Source organism: Trachinotus anak, unplaced genomic scaffold (assembly GCF_046630095.1).
Source record: "Trachinotus anak isolate AG129_WGS33_773 ecotype Australia unplaced genomic scaffold, CSIRO_AGI_Tana_v1 ptg000004l, whole genome shotgun sequence".
Lineage (NCBI taxonomy): Eukaryota > Metazoa > Chordata > Actinopteri > Carangiformes > Carangidae > Trachinotus > Trachinotus anak.
The window spans coordinates 8,209,506-8,232,552 of NW_027273855.1; the positions used below are offsets into that span (position 1 = coordinate 8,209,506).

General features: G+C 39.3%; 1 protein-coding gene across 1 annotated transcript in view; it reads right to left on the reverse strand.

Moving 5' to 3' along the window:
- The window catches only part of lamb2l (laminin, beta 2-like), a 76,895-nt gene extending 58,206 nt beyond the window's left edge, over window positions 1-18,689 (reverse strand). The window contains exons 1-2 of the mRNA XM_071475569.1: window positions 18,541-18,689; window positions 1,851-1,928 (exon numbers count right to left, since the gene is read on the reverse strand). Of these exons, the coding sequence (XP_071331670.1) occupies window positions 1,851-1,908 (58 nt within the window). The 5' untranslated portion in view covers window positions 1,909-1,928; window positions 18,541-18,689. The remainder of the gene's footprint in view (window positions 1-1,850; window positions 1,929-18,540) is intronic.
- Between the last annotated feature and the right edge of the window lie 4,358 nt (window positions 18,690-23,047).

The window sequence follows — 23,047 nt, forward strand, 5'->3', positions numbered from 1 at the left end:
TTCAGTTGGAATGAGAAGGCTTGGGCATGAGTGCCACAGACAGGGTAGGGAAGTCAGAAGGTATTGAGAGATGGACTAACACATTCTAGTCTTTTCATGTGATTTGATGGCAATACTAAAAATAATAACTAAAATATCACCAGCCTTATCCTTAAAGATGAAGACATAAAACACCAATATACATACCCCAATTTCTAAACAACGCAGTTCAGTTACATCATACCTTAATTAAGCAAAGTCAATGGACCAATGTGATTGAAGTGGATTTGCTCCTGATGCTATGTGCTGAGGCAAAGACAAATTTTTCAGTTTTTTGAGTTGTATGAACTGAACAGAGACTGGAGCAGGAGTTTGTCTGCAGGATATGTGAAATTGGAGTTTTCTCAATTAAAATATTCACACATCTAAATGTCTTGGATGCAGGTGCGTTGTAAAGTGTCACTTCAGTCTTATATTCTGCACACTGTTCTTGCTCAGCATTGCAATTTATTGATCATCCTAACAAATCAGCTTCTCTAAACCTTCATCGGAAGTATTTTAAACACAACCATAAACAGACAGATAGACTTTTGACTAGTAAAGTTTCAGTCATTAACTTTTTGTGGCCAAAAGACAGAAACCACAATGCAACTGCAGTTGTCAAAACCATCTGAAAATTCATCTCACTTTGTATTTAAATGCAGCTTGTTTTTGTCTTGATTTGAGAGAGATAAGACAACGGTTGACGTTTTCAACTCTGCACCACTCACACCCAGCTTGAAAGTGATTCATATTTACAACAAACTTTTTATAACAAATAAAAAGCTCACAGGTATAGGGGTGTTTACAGAGAACATCTTTAAGGTCTAACATTGAAGCATCCACATTGTTGACATTTCACTGAATGAGCAATATGCTGTTGCAGTTCTCTATATGTGCCGAATTAACTATGAAATAGTTATTATCATCATCATTTAGGGTCCTGTCACCCCGTCATTTAGATGGGACTGAAAGGCAGAATCAATTCAGCAAAAGAGAATTAAACACAATTTAGTACAAACTTACACAGTTACAACTCAATCCTGTGATTAGAGTGCCTGAAATTATGATGAGAATTTCTTTTAGATGGGAGTTTACTAAAGCAAAAACATCAACAACATCTATGAAAGTGTTGAGATATACTTGAGATACACATACTGTATGATCAGTATTATCACCAGATTCAGTAGTAACACTTAACATGCTGTGGACACACGACATGGGATTTTATTTGAATAAAAAGATGTCTCCTGCTGATATTAATCCCTTCACACTGTTTCACCAGCCACTGGTAGATAAATATCACATGGAGATGAGGATGAGTGGGAGAAAGTGACACTACTCTCTATCTGGTGTTTGATATTCTGAGCACATATGACACATCACATTAGTTTTCAATATCCAATGAGCAACAGGGACGTCAAAACTGTTTGTGTGTGGGGATTGGTCTCACTGGCAAATCACAATAAGTAATTGTTATTTGGCACAAGATGAAGCAATGGAGCTGTATATACTGTTAAATTTTTGTTATATATGATATTATTTGATAATTAGTTTATGGGTTAGGGTTACTCCTCACCCTTGCTTAAATTTATAGTCGCTTCTACAGATGGATATCTTGACAGCTCACAATTAGCAATTTAGCTTTTGAATTCATGCTAACTCTATGCTATAAATTCCTTGCTTATCTTCTGTAACGAAATCTTGTGGTTGGTCTGCTTTCCTGTCACACCACTAATCAAGCCTCCATTTTCAGGTGGTCTCAGCCTAAATGCAAGGTAACAGCGTTCCTAAACTGAAAAAGACAAAACTGAACTACAACCTGAACTCACCCAGCATGAGGAGGCTCAGGTGCACAGTCATAATGGGCATCAGGATGTCTCGATGCATGGACACCAAGCTGTCTCTGGCTGTAAGAAACGGAAACAAATCATTTGAGAGTGCGACAAAGAAATCAATAAAATACTGAGTAAAACATTCTAGTGCAGCTGCTAGAAGAAAACTAGAATTACCAGCTCACGTTTGTAGGCCTCTGCCACTCAGACTAGTTTCAAATTACATCTTTGTTTATCCAGTCATATACAATATTAACCGTTTGTGTGAAACTTTGTCATAATTGCCGTGTGAAGTCTTGAGTAATGGCTAAAAAGTGTTTTATGAGGTCACACTGACCTTGACCTTTGGCCACCAAAATCTAATCAGTTCGTCCTTGAGTCCAAGTGAACGATTGTACCAAATTTGAAGAAATTCCCTTAAAACGTTAGGGGGAAATTGCATTCACAAAGCCAAAGCCACATTTTGTGAGGTCATTGTGATGCTTACCATTAGCCACCAAAACCTAATCAATTCGTCCTTAAATCCAGGCAAAAAATGTTATGAAATTTAAAGAAATTCCATTGAATCGTTGTGGACCTATTGCCTTCACAAGGCCAAAACTGCTTTTTGTGAGGTTACTGTAAGCTTTACCTTTGATTTTTGACCACCAAAATCCTTGAGTCCTAACAAATGTTTGTGCCAAACTTGACGTTATGTGCAGACAGACGGACAGACAACCCAAAAACAGTATACCTCCGGCTCTGACTGTTGCTGGTGCGGAGGCATAAAAACAGGCCAGTGTCATCACAGACAGTCTGTATCTCACACCAGAGGCACTGCTTGTGCCAACATTTCTCAAACAATGCCCCAGCCACTGGAAAGATTCTTTCCATTAACCTTGAGTGCTTTGCACTATCTGCCGACAGGTCTTAACAATGGTCTTGTTGGTTTACGGTAAATATTATTATTATAATACCTTCAACTTATTGAAGCAATAGCTGGCGCTGAGAGATTAAAACTACAGCTGTCACTGTTGTGTAGTAGTTCCGGGGTTTTGTCTGGGGCAAAAGGTTCTTGATTTTGTTTTGTGACACAGAGGAGCAAAAAAAACTCTTGCACAGTCTTGTCGCACACTAAACCTATGTTGAAGACAAGAGGACAGAGTAAATGAAAGACTGACTCACTTTAGAAAGCTTTTGCAGCCTAAATAAGCTATTTAAGTCAGAGGAAGAACTGCTTTGTTTCCTGACAAATGACAAATCAAATGTCTTCAATTTTAAACAATTTCTCAAATAGCTTAACCTTACTCACTAATCCAGGTTTGTGATCTAGAGCATGTCCCTGTTGGAAAGTATTTTTCACACTCAGCTTTGCAACAAGGGGGCCATGTGGCCCAACAGTCCTCACTGTCAAAGGCAGAGGTACTGAGGAGGAACCCAACAACCCTCCAACACTCAGTTCAACAGGTTTACACATATAATAAGTTGCTGACTGCATGCATAACAATGTGCCTATTACTGAATTTTGGATATCAGCATCAGGTGAATACTGCTAAGTGACTGACAGGGCACTAAAAAAAATCTCCCATTCACATTAACCCATCTCTGTGAGATTGGTTTTTCAGCTCCGGTCTGCCTGAGAAACAAGCACAGAGCCCGTCTCAGCCCCATGTTAGCTCAACCACTGAGTGATCTAAATATTATACATTTCTCATGTTATCTGAAAATTTACATTGGCGGGTGTAATTTTTTAATTGCTGACTGGCATTATGCACTGGACTTGAGGGGGTCAGAATATTTTCATCCTTAAAATGGGCTCACATTTCTGTACATTGAACTGCCTTGGAGACGCAAATGAGGAAAAAACACAAGATGCAAAAGTGCAAACAGAAGAGACATGAAGAAAGGAAAGAAGGTTCAACAAAGAAGGAAGACAACCAGAGTACGATGATTCAAAAGTGTCCCAGGAGTCAACTGATGGAAATTCATGCTCAAGTTATAAGTCTGGGACCTGCCGTAAAATTATAGATCTTTTAATACAGGGACGAACATTAACCAACAACTATATTTGGTTTACTTATGTTGGTAATTTGTTAAACACAGTAGAATTAGTAGATAGTTTATATTATTTTCAACAGAGAAACACGAAATGCAGATTTTTCATCTTTAAGACAAAATGTTCACTTGTGTACAATAAGTATATACATTTGTACAACAAACAATAATTTTGTTAGTTTTGTCCAAAATATAGATTAGATTGGTTCTTCAGGCAGAGGGTAAAGCTCCATCTTCCCTATCCGTCAAGGCCTTCCTGCTATAGCCCTGGTTCAGAGGGGCCCCTCATTGCACCGTCTGCAGTCTAAGTGGAGAGGTCTGCAAAGAACTGTGTCACTGAAGAGCTCCAGAGATGAAGCCATGGTTTTATGATGCAAATTATTTAATTTTATAATATAAAAACCATCCTACATTACATTTCATGAAAATCTCACAGCTGCCCAGAGACAATTAGATAACAATCATTTTTAAATGAACTGTTAATTATGCCATAAGCCATTGCTAACAATTTGAAAAAAAGCACTGTTAAACAACAAAAGCTCCATGGTTAAAACAGTTTAGAGTTTATCCACAGGCGATCTAAAGTGGTGGTGACACAACAAGATCATATTTTGATCTAAAATCTTTACCAGTATACTGATCCACAGAAAACATAAGACAGTAGAAAGAGTTTCAGCTGATGTTATAATATTTAAAACACTAAGAAAACAATGTAAAGGTGAGTCACATATCAGTCCATTCCAGCTTCATACTTACACAGCCACAGGTCACTTCACTCTCCTCTGTGCTGTGTGGTCAGAGCTGCTCACTCTGTGTCTCCGAAGCCCAACTTTGCTTGACAGTGTATATGTGTGTGTAGATTCCCGTATTTCAGTGTGCACGTGTGCAAATCCCTGGACCCCAGTGTGTATATTTACGCATGCATGCACATGTGTCGTGTCTCTATGTGCCAGAATGTGTAAAACAAACTTGAAAGCACAACTGATGGCAGCGATGTAAAAACAGAGGGAACGCTGCTGGCCAATCAGAGCATGGCATGTGCAGGACCCCCTTCATTCCTCTCCTCCCTCCACTTCGCCCTCCCTTGTTCCCTCTAGCTCGTCACTGGGGCACTGGGGTGAATGGACAGCTATTCTTATTCTAATTCCTCTGTCACTCTGTGGGCCACTGGCTGAAAGAGGGGAATGGTCTCCAGGCTTTTGGAATGCACCACCTCTTTCTTCTGGACATGGAGGGAGAGTGAAGGGCGCGAGAGGCAGAGGAAGTTAGAGGAAGAGAGATACTTAAAAGAGGAAGAGACAGAAAAAAAGATGGAAAACTAATAGAAAAAAAGAAAGAGGAAAGCGAGAGAGAGGGAGAGAGGAGTGAAAGCACCACAACCATATAACAGTACTCTCACGGCGCTTAGCACAACGAACCGACCAACAGATAAAAGCTTCACTTCTACTCTGACAAGCCCCGATTTATTCTCTGCACTAAAAGATAAAAAAATGTAAAGACTTCCTACATACTGCAGTAGAACTGCAGACTATTTACACTGCTATTTTTTGTCTTTATTTCTGGTGAAGAGTATGATGAGAAGATTGGTACCACTCAAGTCTGTCAGTAAAATTGATTGATGATAATGCTAGCAGTTTGATGCTCACTAATCTAACAAAACACACCTAAGCGTTAAAAACATATTGCTGTTTTATGAAAGTTTGTGTGCCAAACAGTTTCTTGGCTCAGAGCACTTGCTAGGCAACCAGCAGACACACCAGGAAATGCCTGGTTGAGCCAAGAAATAGTCCAACACATAGCTGCATGTAAAATGAATTGCCATTTTAACACTTCAATTTTTGAATGAATTAAACAAACAAGATACAATCTATTTAATAATGAGCTTTAGTAGGTAGGCTAATACTGTTGTTTTTACTGTTAGAGACAATCACTATGCTAAGCTAAACAAACTAACTGCTGGCTGCAGCTTCATGTTTCAAACAGATAAGAGAGTGGTAGTGGTGAGTGAGACATCAGACCACCACAAGGTCAACTCCATTCAAAGCAGCTCTAGTGCCATGACTAGATTATAAAAGATAGCGAGGAAAGAGTGTGAAGGTACATGTTTTCGCCATTAGGATATCTGTATGTGTGAAATTCAGAACTAGACTACTGAAGAACTGCAGGAGAGAACAAAGCAGCTTTCACATTTGTAGTGTTCTCGTGATGTAACCTTTGACCTCTGGTTTAGATGGAGCGGGAGAGACTGATTTAACATGTCACAGAGTGACCAACAGAAGAGGCAAGCAGAGCTGCAGATCCAAAACTGTTGGCTAGTAGGCTCATTTATACTGAGGTTCTCTCAAACCTTCATCAGCTGTGAGAGTTTAGAAGTCAGTTCAGCCACTGCACCCTAACCTACTGATTTTTTGTCAGCTGGGATGGCTTGTAGCTGGTATTGTTTTCATCTTGTGAGTGTGTCATCTTAACTAACTAACTACTTTAGTGAGAACTACCACAAAGGTGGTTTTCACATGTTTATAAGTCTGTGGACAGATTTTTGTCACCGTGCAAGATGCAGTCAGAAAACTTCTGAATGTTATCGCAAACCTAAAAAGTAAAGGCCTGAGCAATCTATAATTTCAAATTTCAATAATTAATATTTAATACTGTCAGATAGTGCCCCAATATTCCAGTCTACGCCTATATCTACATATAATCTGTAATCTGCTTCAAAAGCAAGCATTTAGTAAAACATGTCATAATGCATACAGTCTAATTAGGACTGTTAGTTTTGTCTTTTTACATACTTTTTTTAATACAGAAGGCTTAGGTTGTAAGTAGGCTGTAAGTGTGGCTTTAGATTTATCGTTCGTGTCTACTTGAATGGATGGATCTATGTACATGTGTGTGTGTGTGTGTGTACTGTATCGGCAATATCCAGTGAGGACCCTTTGGCTAGGTCCTTAATGATATCTGCCTACCCCAGGATGAGTGAAACCCGAAAACACAAGAGTCATACCGACTTGGACTTCGCCAGGATTAACCAAGTCCGGATCAGTTGTTGGAGGACCAGGGCAACCTGACGAGAAATGGGCTACTGGGATACTGGAACAACACATTCATGGACTAGAGCAGAGAACTGTTGGAATGCTCCTATACAAGCAACCCCCAGTGAGAGGGGCTATATGCAGAGATTACGGGATATGTGGATGCTTTGAAACCCAACATCTACACTGACAAAGAAACAACTTCTAGCTCAGTGTTCCAACATCCGCAAACAGCAACTGCTGTCACAACTAGAGAATGATGAGGTACAACAAACATGAGCTTGAAGATCATGGCCAAGCTGGACACCTGGCACCCCCATGGCCGATTACCAAGGCTGATTGACAAAGTACTGCTAGAAGATCTGAATGCAGCACTACAGACCATCCCTATTAAGACCATCACTGAGATCAATGAGCTGATAAACACCACAGCAACAGTGATCCTAGAGATACTTGGCTACAAGATGAAAATGAGCGACAAAGGGCATTATCCCCCGTGGAAGAGGAGACTGAAGGCCAAGATTAAGGCAACATGGAGAGAAGTTAGTCAGCTCTAAAGGTGTGATGAAGAAAGGGCTACCTAAGAAGTACAGCAAATTGTCTATACCTGAGGCACTGGAGACTGCCAAACAGAGACTCACAGCTACCCACCTGAAGAGATACACAGGAGAAACAGAAGCTAGGAGAATAACCAGGATGTTCTCCACCAAACCATCCAAAGTGTACGCTCAGTGGCAGGGTAATAACATGAGAACAGATCTACCCAGGGATGAGACTGAACAGTACTGGAAGAACATAGTAACCATCACAATGGCAGACATCCAAGAAGGAGTGTCAGGCATGAAGAGCTGGCAAGCACCAGACCCTAACATGATTCACACATATTAGCTAAAGAAACTAACTGCACTCCAGCAGCACAAATGAACCAGCTGCTGATGGATGGGACCCACCGAGAGTGGTTACCAAAGGACGGACAGTCCTGATCATGAAGGATCCTCAGAAGGGAGCATTCCATCCAACTACCGGGCAATAACCTGCCTCTGCACAACATGGAAGCTCCTGTCAGGCATCATAGCAGCTAAGATGAGTAGGCACATGGCCCAGTACATGAGCAGGGCCCAGAAAGGATTTGGCACACCAGACAGAACCCCAAGTGCAGGCTGTGCAAAGATGCCCCTGAGACAGTTCAGCACATTACAGCAGGATGCAGGCAGGATCAGCGTACATGGAATGCTATACTGTAACTACGTAGCTGGCATAGTGTACAGGAACACCTGCGCTGAGTATGGGCTGGATGTCTCAAGGTCAGAAGCAGAGCAGTGGGAGCTCCCCCAAACTGGGAGAGTGGCTCTAGCAGATTCCAGGTACAACATCTGAGGTGTCTGCCCAAAAGGGCACACACACACACACACACACACACCATTTTATATATGTAAATACATAAAATATATATACAGTACCAGTCAAAAGTTTGGACACATCTTCCCATTCATTCGAATGAGAAAGTGTTTCCAAACTTTTGATTGGTACTATATATATACATATATATATATATGCTATAAAATGGTGTATATGTGTGAGTTTGTGTGGTTCTGAACACAAAAATGTTGTCCAGTCAAATCATATATGAGTAAAGGACAATGGTCAAATAGAGACATCATAGGTAGAGGGTAGCTATATTTCTTTTAGAGACCTTGAACAAAGACTTTGACTCAAACTCACACACACTATCACTATTCTAAGATAAGAGGAAAGCTGTAGAGAGTGTAGTCCCACCTCTATAAATTCTGAGGCAAAGCTAAGGAATCTTGAGACACTAGTCCAAACAATTCCAGGCTCCCATATCCTTAAACACCATGACATGATAAGCCTGACTCTGTGTGTGTATGTGTCTGTGAGTTTGTGTGCACATCAAATAAAGGCCTTAAAACTGAGCCACTGAATACACTGCCAATGTGCTGCAGCTTGACACACTGTTGTTAAGGTATTGTAAAACAAGGCTGGGCTGGAAATGAGCTCAGATCATTCAGGTGAGATCACTGAGGAAGTTAGTTAAGAGCTGCTGCTATCTGCACTGCTGTCATCTAGTCCAGATGTATCCCCACAGCCCTGCCAGATGAATTCAAGCAGCCCCACATCTACACCACCCATCATGTTCCGAATGTGTTCAACTGAAGTGATGTTAAACTGGTTGCTATTTAACACCTTAATTATGTAAGAGTGGATCTTGTTATTAGGATAAATAAATATAAAACTACAGCCAGCAGTTAGTGAGTTTAGCTTAGCATGAAGAGACAGCTGGCCTCGCCCTGTCAAAAGGTAACAAAATCTACATAACAGTGTTTGTTAAATCAGTAAAAGAAAACAAAAAACAAACAAAATGTAAAAATGACAACTTAGGTGTCATATTATTTCTTAGCCACAACCAGTGATTTCCTGCAGTCTTGTTGTCACCACATGTTTGCCAGGCAACCAGGACCATGTGGAACAGAGAACGTGTATAGAAGCGGAAAATGTTGAAGAATCAGACTTCATTGCCACATTACCTATATACTCAATGAATAAAATGAGAATATTAGTAGAAATCATTAAACAAAATCACATCAAATAATTTTGAGTAAGTTGCAAATATTCCTCTCTTTTTCTCTTTTTTCTTTTACTCTTTTTCAAAAATATGAACTTGTCATTTAAATTGGCTCATTTCTTGATGTCCATATTTATCAGAATTAGTTATTTTTCTTAATCATGCCAACATACAGGATGGCACTTTAGTGGTGCCTTGTAAAAACTCATTATAAGTTATAAACTCCTATAACACACCTTGAAACCACAATGAGTGCTTCTCCTCAATTTAGACTAAGAGAAAATTGCAAGTTATTTCTAGGAAAACACATCATACACAAACACAACATCAAGTACAGTATGCTTGAAAAACCACTTTCCATGATTTCCATGATTACATAGAAAGAGATATGGAACCGACACTTACAACTTGTACCAAAACGTTTTAGAGAAATATATTAGATTTAAGCAATCCCTAATGAAACATCTGTGAACTGAAATCTCAAAGACCTAATATCAAGTAACTGGTAACTGTCTACCAGTCAACAATTCAAACACCTGCTGGATTTGATAGAAATAGACCACCCAAGCGCAACATCTTCAACTACAGGGATTCAAATTAATCATAGTGTCAAACAGGGAAACATCTTCGCTTGAAACAACTTCCTAATCTGCAACATACACGTGGAGCCATAGGAAATCTCATAATACTATGTGGATATTTGCTTCATTTCTGCTGGCATCTTACAGTAAAAGAAAAGATTACCATCAAAGGTTATTCTGCATTTCAGGATTACAGATGCAGAGTTAAATCTTCCAGTGTGAGACAAACTGCAGGTTTTCACTGCTACTGACCCAGACCTAAAAGAAAGCACACCTGATACCTACTACTGCTGGACTCACTTGGCCTTTGTTCTACACCACCTTTGTACACACAGGAATACACAATGGTAAGTGCGTAGATGCATTCCTGTTCAAATACAACCAGTACAGTTTATTACCTATGTTATGCTCTCTTATTCAACACTCAGATCCCCTTTTGAAATTAGCTATGTCATTTTTTTTCATCATAAAATTAATAATTAACAATAAACTCAGCGAGACACACCTGCAAGGCCAACAAAAGCTCATGCACGGACATGACCAGACTGTAACCATTGAGGAGGTTCTGAGGTGACTACATACAGTGCAGATACACACCAACCAACACAATCACCACATTCATGTTTGGACTAGAAAGCAAGGGAATCACTAGCTAATGGGTGGAGGTGAACGGGTCAACTCCGAGTTTGGCTCAGCACTATGTTCTGGGGAATCAGTACAGTGTGATACACTGCTTAATAACATCAGAGCTTTTATTATGGGTACTTTCAGTATTTTGAAAGGAATGAACTTGCTATTAATTTCCAAAACTTATTTTTCTACAAACCACTTGTCTTCTTCTTATGACACATTTTCCATCCATTACTTACTACTGTTACTACAATTCCTGTAGTTAAAGGCCCAAAATAATTTCTCATGTTGGACTCCTAACAAAGTCTCTGCAATCCTGGCTTGTTTTCTATAACTCACATGACTTACTATTCTGCACTGCATGCTATGAATTCACCACATTTGAGTAAACTGCCATTTCTGTAAGAAAAAGTTTGAGTCAGTTTCCTCCATTATATTCATTAATTAACATTCAATAAACTGAGCTGATGTGCATTTCATTTCAGTGAGCTGAATATGAAGGCCCATGCTCTATGAATTAGCGTAATTGATTGGTACTAACTAAGGATGCCACAAGAACTGATACTTTGGTACCAAGTCAAAGTGACGTGGCTTGTTTTTCTACAATAGATGTTATAGGTACTTGAGATGTGATTCTTCCAGGACTGAGGAGGGCAGTATGATAACAATACAAGCATCCTTGTCTGACATCAAACTTGAAGAGAAGAAGGCAGGCACAGTAAACAATAACAACAAATGGATTGGCAGCAGCAGGCGTAGGTGCAGCAATCGGACCACCGAAAGACTGTTGTATGGAGATATTTCACATTTGACACAAATCATCAGGGACAAGTAATAGACAAATAAAAGTCAGTATGCAAACGGTGCCACAGGAGGAAAGAATAACCTCTAAGTAGCTCAAAGACAGACATCTAGATCTGTACACAGAATTCAGTTTGATTGAGTTTCAGTTGATATGTTATGTTCATGTCCTGACATGTTTCCATTATTGTTTGTGAATTACGGCAGCTGGCTTCTGTTGCAGCAACACTCACCTCAAAATGTTCACAAAGGCTAACATTAGCTTGTTTAGGCAAACACAGCGACAGCTAACAACATAAGCTAAGTGCTTACATTGTTAGAAGGTTATTATCAACACTGTTCGGTCTCTCAAAATATAACACTGAATGTTTTTAACATGTCACCATGTTTGTCAATTTAAACTACTGCTTGCAGGCTGACTATATGGAGGTGTGTGCCTGTATATGTACATGTGCATGTGTTAGCACACTGTGTGTGCAGCAGTCAGTTGTTTTCTGTTTCTTGCTGTGGTATTGAATTTAGTAATGACAATCACGGAATTTCAATGGTATTTGTACCGCCTACCAAATTTCTGACATCCCTAGTAATGACACTTGCATATCACTAATAATCTGCACTTGAAACTACAAAAGCAAAGGGGCAAACAGTGTTTCCTGCCTTCATAAAAGATAAGCAGGATATTTGGCCTTCTTTTTCAGTAACATGTAAGGAAACTGCAGTTCCTGCTATTAATGAGATAGCCATTTCCCGTGTAAATTTCCCCTCTCTGTGTGTGTATGTGTATGTTTGTGTGTGTTTGTGTGTGCGGGAGAAGGAAAAAGACCGACCATTATAGAGGCAGAGATCTGTGTTACACCCTGAGAGGTACGTGGCAATGATAGCAGCTCATCTGACGAACTGCTTCCACAAGGTTAACAGGTGAAGCAGCAGTGTGTATCAATATGATTAGCAGAGGAAACTTTGGAGAGACTCAGCCACATGTTTGAGCCACAGTTAGACCCAGACTGAGGAGTTTTTGAGGAGTTTATTGTGCACCGAAATCAGCAGCTAGCAGACATATCACAACAGTTAGCGCAGTTAGCATCTTTTATTTGTTTATGCTGTTTGCCCCCTGGCATGGGCTGACACAGTGTTAATGGTTGTGCTAATGCAAACTCTCACTCAACGTGCTGACAAGGTTTCAGGTTTATTTTGCCCTCCCTTCATCTCCAAAAGTTGGCAGGATTGGTTACTTAGTTATGTGACATATGAATCCCTGGCAGTCTCAATCTGTTTTTATGAGACTGTCATTGGTTCACTGCAATTCCAGGGTAGAAATGCGCAACCATGGCGTTGACCGCTTATTCACTCATGATATGTCTTGTATTATATAAAATATATCATATGGGCATATTAATAAGGTTGCCCTTGATTATCATCAGAGGGGGTCTTTAAGTGTTTGTCGTTAGAAATTGTAAAAAGAAAGCCAAGGTAAATAGCCACTTAGTGTATATACAGTATGACAGCTAGCCTATCAAATGTAAGGGTCACTGAGAAAGAGCCACAGAGAAAAAAAGATTTACAGAAGTTGGCAATTACACATAGAGAAATTGTTTGAAAAACGTTTTTCAAACACCCTTCTTCTCAGATGATTTATGAATCATCACGTAATCAACAAATCGTTCCAGAAAAGCTACAATGTCGTGAAATGGATGCGTCTTTATCTGGTGATTACTTTGACTAAACAATACGGAGGCATTAAATTAGGTATTTCATTAATTTCTACACTAATTATGAATAAATAAAAAAATCTGTATATCTCTATCTCTAGCCTGGCATAACCCTAAGACAGGAAGACAAGAGCAAAAGAGACTTGAGGAGTAGCATTTATTACCCCTCCTTGTAATTAGTGTGCTGGAAAAAAGGGCTGTTTTGTAACAGGGGACATGATTATGAGTGCCTCAGCCTGCAGAGGTCCTGACAGAGGATGATCTGTAGATTATCCAAGCACAGAGGTACAGCTGGACAAGATGACCATATAAAAAATCTGATTTTTTTTCAATTGTATGGACGATTTTTTCTCACAATATAAACTCAAGAGAAAACATGCTTTAAAAACAGTTTTCTTGATTAAAACTATACACCTTTCCCCAGTAACAAAAGACCAAGACCAACAAAAGAACCACTGTCCTTTTACAGACTGTAAACTGTGTAAATAAAAACACCAGGAGCAGCTGTGCAACAGTCACAAAAGAGCAGCGCTTGGCAGTATATCACTGTGGTTGTGGATTGTATTTTGCTTTTTGGTTAAGCAGGAAAGATCTCTTGTATGCTACCTCACACAATCAATCATCTAGCTGATGTTGTGTGATAGAAATTGATATTTATTGCCAAGCCTTACACAGATGTACGCTCACCACTCTTACACTACAATACATCCTCTTTCACACACACACACACACACACACACACATACACACACACACACACACAACCTCTGCCTTTGCCCACCCTCTCAGCCCAAATGACCACATCATTCAAGATAAATCACTTTTTACAACTGAAGTCTTGTTCTAAAGCAAAAGTGGTGCATCTGAGAACATCACAAAGACATAAGACATCATCATAATCTATTATGTCAGGAGCTGACCCCCACACCTGATATTTAAAACATACAAACAATGCAGCATATGCCATCACAGTATATCATCAAAACTAGGGCTGCATGGTCATCAATAGTCACGTCACAGAACGCACAATGTCAAGTAAAGCAAATTAACTCAAACACGATGTGCTACAACTTCTTTGCTGCTTGATACAAAAGGAAAACTTCTCATTCTCCATGATTAATCTACAAAAGAAGTCTAACTGATAGAACCTATTCTGATTTAAAGCTTCTTGGATACACAGTTGCTGCTAGTGAGTGATATGTAGGCTCTGCAGACACAGCAAACCATCAATTTATCAAAAAACTAAGCAAAACAGGCCCCGCCCGTGCTGGGGCAAAAACACAGAAGAGGAAGATTTGGTTGCAAAAAGAAATGCAACATCAGTTGCAGGGATGATACTGACCAAAAAAAATTTCTGTATTTTTTTAACCGTAATGAAAAGTACAGTTGTTATCAATATCGTGCATCATGCATATCATTACATGACAATTACATGATAATGCAAACACGCATTACATTCTTTATGGGACAGAAAGCTGTTCTAAGATCAGATGTAAGGAGAGATATTGCTTCACCTGAAGTATCGTTATAACTGATGTCTATTTTTAGCTTTAACTGGGCATGCTTGCTTTGCTTGCCCTGATGGCACGCCACTGGCGCTAATCAAAACCATATATTAGTAGAGGGTTGTGCCGATGGACGACGATCATCAGAGCCTTTGCCGATGCCAAGACGATATTTGGCTTGTTTCCCCCTAAATGTATTAACTCATTATTATCATCATTATTTGTAGTATTAAATTCATTTAAATTTCACCTGCCATAGTTTCACATATCATATAATATAATCATATAATAATATTATTGTATATAACTGATGCTTGCAACACAGACGCGGGCAAATGCACACTGTGACCAGCTTAATTGTCACTGCTAGGTATGGAACATTTCATGAACAAATTTCATGTCACAATTGTCCTGGCCAAAATAATTGTCATCTTACTGTCAGTCACTCCATGTATCCAAGAAAAAGCGAACCGAGTGGTGAGCAAAACTGGACACCCTTTTTCCCTCTCTCTCACTGGGTAAGGTATGACACCTGCTATTGGCAATTTGACAGGGTGATGATAGCACGATCGGACTATAGATAAACTTGCGCAACCCTACATTGGTCTATTGATAATCGAGAGAAGCAACGCAGCCCCCGAACACTATCCTTCATCCCACCCCTCATCGCCAGTTCTAGTATTTGGGGTCTGAGCCACTCGTGGATCCTCTTAACCCTTCAGGATAGAGTTGATCTCAGCAGTGGGGCAAGGGGCCAGGTCCTTGAGCTGATTAAAGCTGGACTAAGCCTACAGGGGCCATGAGAACATGCACCTCCAAACGCACACGTCTAAATACCCTGACAAGCTGGTGAAAAGAAATAAATGGAACAGTGGAATTCTTGAATTCAAAGAAGTTGAAGCCGTAGAAATTGAACAGCAATGTAAAAAATAAAACTGTTGACTGTTTTAGAAACCCCACCAATTAGGAGAACATACTGTTCAAGGTTACACTGAGATATTTAGTGTTACCTACTGTGAGCTCAAGGTAATAAACTACACAACACTTTGTTAACAAAGCTTTTTGTTCTTCACCTTTATTTCATATCATTTCAGATGGTGAAACTGAGCTCTGCTCTCGATTAATCTGTGCTGCTGGTTAATCTCGTAGGAATGTGTGCAACAATGTCACAAATCTGCCTATGAGCCAGTAGTGACATACCTCCACACACACACACATACAGACATTATCAACTTTTTCCTGTGTCTTCAGCATCATATTTGATATTCTACTTTCTAATCTTTGCCCTGATTTGGTCAAAAAATGTAATTTGTACAGTGGCCCTGAAGGTCAAAACACAACAACATTTTAGAAAACAAAATAACATTTCACAAAACAAAACAACATTTCAGAATTGTTCTGTGAAATGTTGTTGTGTTTTCTGAATTGTTGTTTTGTTTTGTGAAATGTTTTGTTTTCTGAAATGTTATTTTGTTTTCTGAAACGTTTTTGTGTTTTGACCATCAGGGCCATTGTACATTCGCCATTTAGGATTCCCTCCATAAAGATGATCTTCCTCTTGTGTTTTCTAAATTGTTGTTTTGTTTTGTGAAATGTTTTGTCTTGTGAAATGTTGTGTTTTCTGAAATGTTATTTTGTTTTATGAAATGTTTTATTTGTTTTGACCTTCAGGACCATCATACAGTCGCCATTTAGGATTCCCTCCATAAAGATTACAGTGGATATAAAAAGTGTACACTGCCCTGTTAAAATGAGACCATGATATGTAATTTCAAAACATAAAAAATAAAAAACGTACAATAAGCTGGTTGTGTGCATAAGTGTGCACACCTTAAACTAATACTTTGATGAAGCACCTTTTAATTTAATTACAGCATTCAGTCTTTTTGGGTACACACCTGCCATCAATCAAAATTACTCTGATTAACCCCAAATAAAGTTCAGCTGTCCTAGTAGGATTTTTCTGACATTTACTCAGTTGCATTCTCCAGCAAAAGCCATGGTTCGCAGAGAGCTTATAAAGCATCAAGGGGATCTCATTGTTGAAAGGTATCAGTCAGGAGAAGGGTACAAAAACATTTCCAAAGCATTAGATATACCATGGAGCACAGTGAAGACAGTCATCAAGAAGTGGAGAAAATACAAAAACAGTGACATTACAGAGAACTGGACATCCGTCCAAAATTGATGAAAAGACAAGACAAAAACTGGTCAGGGAGGCTGCCTAGAGGCCTACAACAACACTGAAAGAGCTGCAGAAATTTCTGGCAAGTACTGGTTGTGTACTACTTGTGACAACAATCTCCCGTATTCTCCACATGTCTGGACTATGGGGTAGGGTCGCAAGATGGAAGCCATTTTTTTACAAAGAAAAACATCCAGGCCGGCTAAATTTTGCAAAAAAATACATCCACTCTCCCAAAAGTATGTGGGAAAATGGTTATGATCTGATGAAACCAAGGTTGAGTTTTTTGGCCACAATTCCAAAAGGTATGTTTTGAGCAAAAACAATACTACGCATCACCAAAAGAAGACCATACCCACGATGAAGCATAGTGATGGCAGCATTGGGTCTTGGGGTTGTTTTTCTTCAGCTGGAACAGGGGCTTTAGTCAAGGTAGAGGGAATTATGAACAGTTCTAAATACCAGTCAATTTTGGCTCAAAACCTTCAGGTGTCTGCTAGTCAGCTGAAGATGAAGAGGAATTTCATCTTTCAGCACGACAATGACCCCAAGCATACATCGAAATCAACAAAAGAATGGCTTCACTACAAAAAATTTTTTTCCATGGAATTCCATTTTGGAATGGCCCAGCCAGATCCCAGACCTAAATCCAATTGAAAATCTGTGGGGTGACCTGAAGAGGGCTGTCTGACTGATTTGGAGCGCTTTTCCAAGGAAGAGTGGGCAAATATTGCCAAGTCTAGATGTGGCAGGCTGATAGATTCCTACCCAAAAAGACTGAATGCTAAAATTAAATCAAAAGGTGCTTAAGCAAAGTATTAGTTTAAGACTGTGCACATTTATGCAACCAGCTGATTTTATTTTCTATGTTTTTCCCCTTGACAGATTTGTTTGTTTTTCCATTGAATTGTGACCTTGAAAAGGTGGGAAAAGTTTTGAAATGATTTATTGTGGTTTAATTTTTTTTTTACATCTAGAGCCTTCTTGTGATTACTCATATTACATCACCTTGCATAGTGAAGGTCAAACATCACATCAACAATTAGAAAAACACATTTTAGAGTGAAGGAGGACTTTAAGTTGCACTTTTTATGTTGCTTGTATTGCTTCATACTTACAATAAAAAAAAAACTGCAAAATCAGTGGCATTCAGTAAAGCTTGATATTAGCTGTTCAAAATGACAATGCACTGATTTTTAGGGCTGTAGCAGCCTTGTATTAATCTCCCGCTGCCTGGCTAAACATGCAAAACATTTTAACAACTGCAGGTTTTTCTATGAAATAACCATGTCATTAGTATTAGTTTATGATGGTATTTATTTGGACAAACGTTTTGCAAAACGCTTTGTGGTTCACCACATAAATATAACAGCTACAAGCTAAATGGCGAAAAGTTAAATTATCATAACATAAAACTCCACAAAGTTGAAATTCACATTCCTCGCCCCAGTGGGGATATTACAGTTGCACCGTGGGCAGTAAACTGCAGTGATTACAAGAGGTTCAAATAAACTCGCCACTCAGCAGCAGACATTCACGGCTTCTAGAGGACCATTATGTTTAATACATAGTGTTTTGCGTTATTAGGTTTCAGTGTTAGCAGAGACGAAAATTAATTGGAGAGCTCACCTGCTCGGTAGTTTTCTGCGACTCGCTCTGTCACAGACACTGACACACAAACTTTCCCTCCCTTTCGCTTTCTGTCTCTCCCTCACATACGCGTTCCCCCGGACATTCACCGTCCGGCTGCACCCGTCCCAACGAGCTCGGTGTCTGGTGTGCAGCAGCAGCAGCATACAGCAGAAGGCTCATCCGCCAGAGAGGAGGTGGAGCTCCAAGTGTCTCCAACAAGCTTGCATAGCCGCCCTGGGGAAACAGAAGCAGGTAGAAGGCCTCATCCACACCACTGGACTCCGCCCAGTCTTAACGGGCCAAGCAGACTGTTGTGGTTAAAGATTACTCACAAATTCCTAAGTACTGAAAAGTGCTGAGTTTTCCGTGACTTATTTTTTATAGATCAAAATGCTTGTTAACACTTGTGAGCTTTAACCTTTTCTGGCAGCAAAGCAACCAAATACTTTACAGGAGGAAATACATTTCAGTTTGACATGTAAGTTAACCCAATGCCACACAGTACATGCACATTATCCATTATCTATACCGCTTATCTGAACTGGGTCGCGGGGTCACGTTCACATTCACAGCTGCGGCCAGACATGGGGCGACCATGCAGACTCCACACAGAAAGGTTCCTTGGCCCAGGCTCGAACCCAGAACCTTCTTGCTGTGAGGTGAGCTAACCACTGCACCACCTTGCTGCCCTATCTAAATTCCTCATTGAATGAATATCATATCACGGATATCACAAATGAATCTCATATCATGAATCTCACATTAATGATGTTCCATTCAAGTGTCCTGTAAATTGTGACAGTGTGACAATGAGTATGCACAATACCATGAGCCTGAAACTGAAGTAGAATCACTCATTTTATTATTTATACCTGAACTACTCCAGCTCTGTCTCCTCTGTGAAAATGAATACATGCGCCACCACCCTTAAACTGGCGACTGGAGACATTGATTCACCTGTTCACGTTTTTTTGTGCCCCAATCTACTATGGGTTCCTCCATTACTCCCCTTTCCCCGAACAGCATTGACCACTACAAAGACCTGCACTGTGTTCATGTTTGTCTTTTCTTTAATTAACCAAACCTGATAAACCTAACTCTGATGACAAAACTCATCTCAGAGTATTGCAAACCAGACTAGATTTGGGCAATATCAAAAAATAATATCTCGGTACAGTATAGATAGATATATAGATAAACAGATTTCTATTTTTCCTGTGCATAACGAGATGCGAGTGTTTGTGGTTTTGGTGCACAGATATTACTTATTTTAACCAATATGATTCCTTCTCATGTCAAAGTTGCAGCATATTATCTATCATATTCTATGAGAGATAAAAATCATTTTTTTAGCATTGCGTGCAGCCTTGTCTCACTTCATGGGGAGAAGATAGTGGCTGACATTACTGACAGGATTTGAACCATAGGAATTATCAAGAGATGACATTCTCCATCACTGAGCTCATTATGTGGTGCCAGCCAGGTCAACTGATACACATCACTTATCCACAACCAGCAGCCATCTGATACAAGGACAATCTCTGCAAGGTGTTCATGTATGATGTGAGCTTTAATCAGTACAATAAGCTGTAAATGAAATGGATTTTTCACAGAGTAGATGCTGGTTTGAGATGGATGGGATGGAAAGAGGGACACCAGTGATAGTAAGTATTAAGTCCAATGCACAGGAGTCAGTGGAATGCAGGTAGTGCAAAGCAAAACCCAGGAAAGGCTGGAATCCATAATTACTAACAATTCTGTGCAGCAGAATACAAACCTGAAAGTAAAGACTAAGTACAAAAACAACAAATACATACTGCAGGTTGTAATCAAAAGCAGGCCTATAATACAGAACTGTATACACAGGCACCAAAAGCCATGTTGAACAAAAACACAGGGTGGTTAAGCCAAATAAAGAATCAGAAAGATAGACAATAAATAACTGATAAACAACTGAAAAACTGGTGTGAGCTAAGAAACAGAGACAAAATGATAAAGACACAGAGAAATGAGAATGCTTTTCAGAAGGCTGTAATTTGTCCAGAGCTAGGGAAACATCTGTTTTACCTGATTGCTACTCACACTTAGAAAGCAAAAATTAACATTTGAAAACTAGGGTCACCCTCTTCATTCTGCACATGCTTTTGTGTAATTTGCAGTGTGTGTGAGTATGTATGTACATTGTTTGCCAAGATCCAGTCAGTTTTAGTGGCTCTATGCACACATTACCCAAAGTTAATGTGTGAAATGAATGAAGCTGCAGAAATACACCAAAGTTTGAACCTAATGTAAAAAGTTACAACTTCATTTGTGTGTGTGTTCTTTTTAATGACCTCATTTGCTACAGTTTATTTCTATTTGACAAACTGCCAGCTGGCAGAAATCTGGTGCCTGGGCAAATGTTTATACATTAGTGTCACCAGTAGTGAGGATATTGTAACATCATACCATATACACTGTAAACAGCAGTCAAGCAGAAAGTAATTCTGATTAAAAAAAAAACAAAAAAAAAAATCTGTAGAAAAATACACTAAAACACTCCTAATTCACCATTCCCCTCTGATTCCTCATGTAAAGGCTATGTTTGCTGAAGTTATTTTGCTAGTGAATGATTGACAGGCTTATGAAACTGAAGGTCTACCACAGTATTATACAACAGATACTAAATATAACAGCCCTTGAACCCCTTTTTTCTCTGACCTCAAATGGGTTTTTTGTATTTACACAAAACGATCAAGGCCTGCCCTCTAGTGAGAGAACAGCTCAACCCCCGGCTACCTGCATGTGGAGGCTGCAGCTAAACCTCACAACCAGGTTAAGTAGCACTTCAATTCAATTCAATTCAGGTACAGCTGGTCATACTATAGGTAATGGTGTTATCAATAATAATAATAAATAACAGTGGTCATAATAGTAATAATGGGTGTTGTATTGGCAGATCTGGATCCTGCTGCTCCAGAAACAGAGATACCTGCAGAATGGGGACAGAGAAAGAGAGAAAGAGAGGAAGCACAAACTATGGGAGAGAAAAAATACAGTTAGAAATCTTTACAGTTAATGACATAAAGTAATATGATATAAATGTGCAGGGAGAGAAAGAGAGGGTGAGAGAGCTCATGGAAGATGTACCTGAGATTTTACAAAAAAAACTTATGAGGTAATATTTTGAAATAAATAAATGAAAATACTTGTGCACCAGGGGATTACATGTAGGCATTAGATATTCCCCTGAAATTTCTCAGTGGGACAATAAGGCTGTTGTGATCGTGGTGTAAACTGGTGCCAGAAGGGCCTTGGCACCTGCCATTTTGCCTCATAGAGAGGAAGTGCCCTTTTTCATGGTGTCTTTTTTAAAATAAATAAATGAATACCTTTTTGCACCTGTTTGTGAAGCCTACTGTACCTCCCTCCAAGTTTCCTGTCACAGCAGTGTGTGGGCCTGGTGTAGAGACAACACATGCATACACACACACACACACACACACACACACACAATGCGCGTCAGTCAGTGTGATGAGTTACTTTGAAGCAGTCACTGATGTGTGGCCAAACAAAGTATAAAAAGAGTATTCATTTTCATTGTATATTGATATTGATACACTTTAGGAATTTGGCAAGCTCTATACTTGAACTATTTAGCAGCTGGAAATGTGCTAACTAGCTGTCTTTTGCGTTGATACGTTTTGTTAGTAATGTGGGAATCAGTGGAATATGGTTGAGTTCTTGTGTTCCATCCCCTGAACTTAAAAGAACTGTCCCATGCACCACAGGAGTTTTAATCAGAGGTGGACAAAGTAAACAACTCTATTACATGAGTCAAAGTATAGATACTCCTGGTCATATATTACTCCAATACAATTTCAAGTTGTTAAGTCAAATTTTTACTTTAAATTGTTCCACAGTGCATTTGCAGAATGTAAACCTACTGCATGAATGACTTATTGTTGAACCTGTTGTTTAGACAATGATGAAGTTTGGCCATGGTAAACACAGCTAACATTTAAAATTAGAGAAATCTTCCTTATTTCTAAAATTCCAAACATTGGCTTATTGGCTTAAGATAAGGCCATGGTGCTCTGGTGAAGAATCCTCTGCCTCATCTTAATCTAAAGTAGCCGTGGCTGTGATAGGCTTTTCGCCTCTGATGAACACAACATATGGTCTATCACATTTTTAAAATAAAAGTAAAATTCATACCACTGACTAAAAGCCTTGTTTTAAAGTAGCTACTTCTTTAAGATTTAAAAGTACAATATTTGTATAAGTGTAGTGGAGTAAAAGTCATAAAAAAGTAACACTCAGTTAAAGTACAGATGCTCTACTACTACTACTACTACTACTACTACTACTTTAGTAGTAACTTTAAGGGATAGTTTGGCTTATTTGATGTAGAGTTGTGTGAGGTAGTCATGTAGTCAGTGTATTACCTGCAGTAGATTCAGATCAGTGTACTTCCAGTATAGAAAAGAATGCGGGAGCACTGGCACAGAAGCAGGGCAATGTG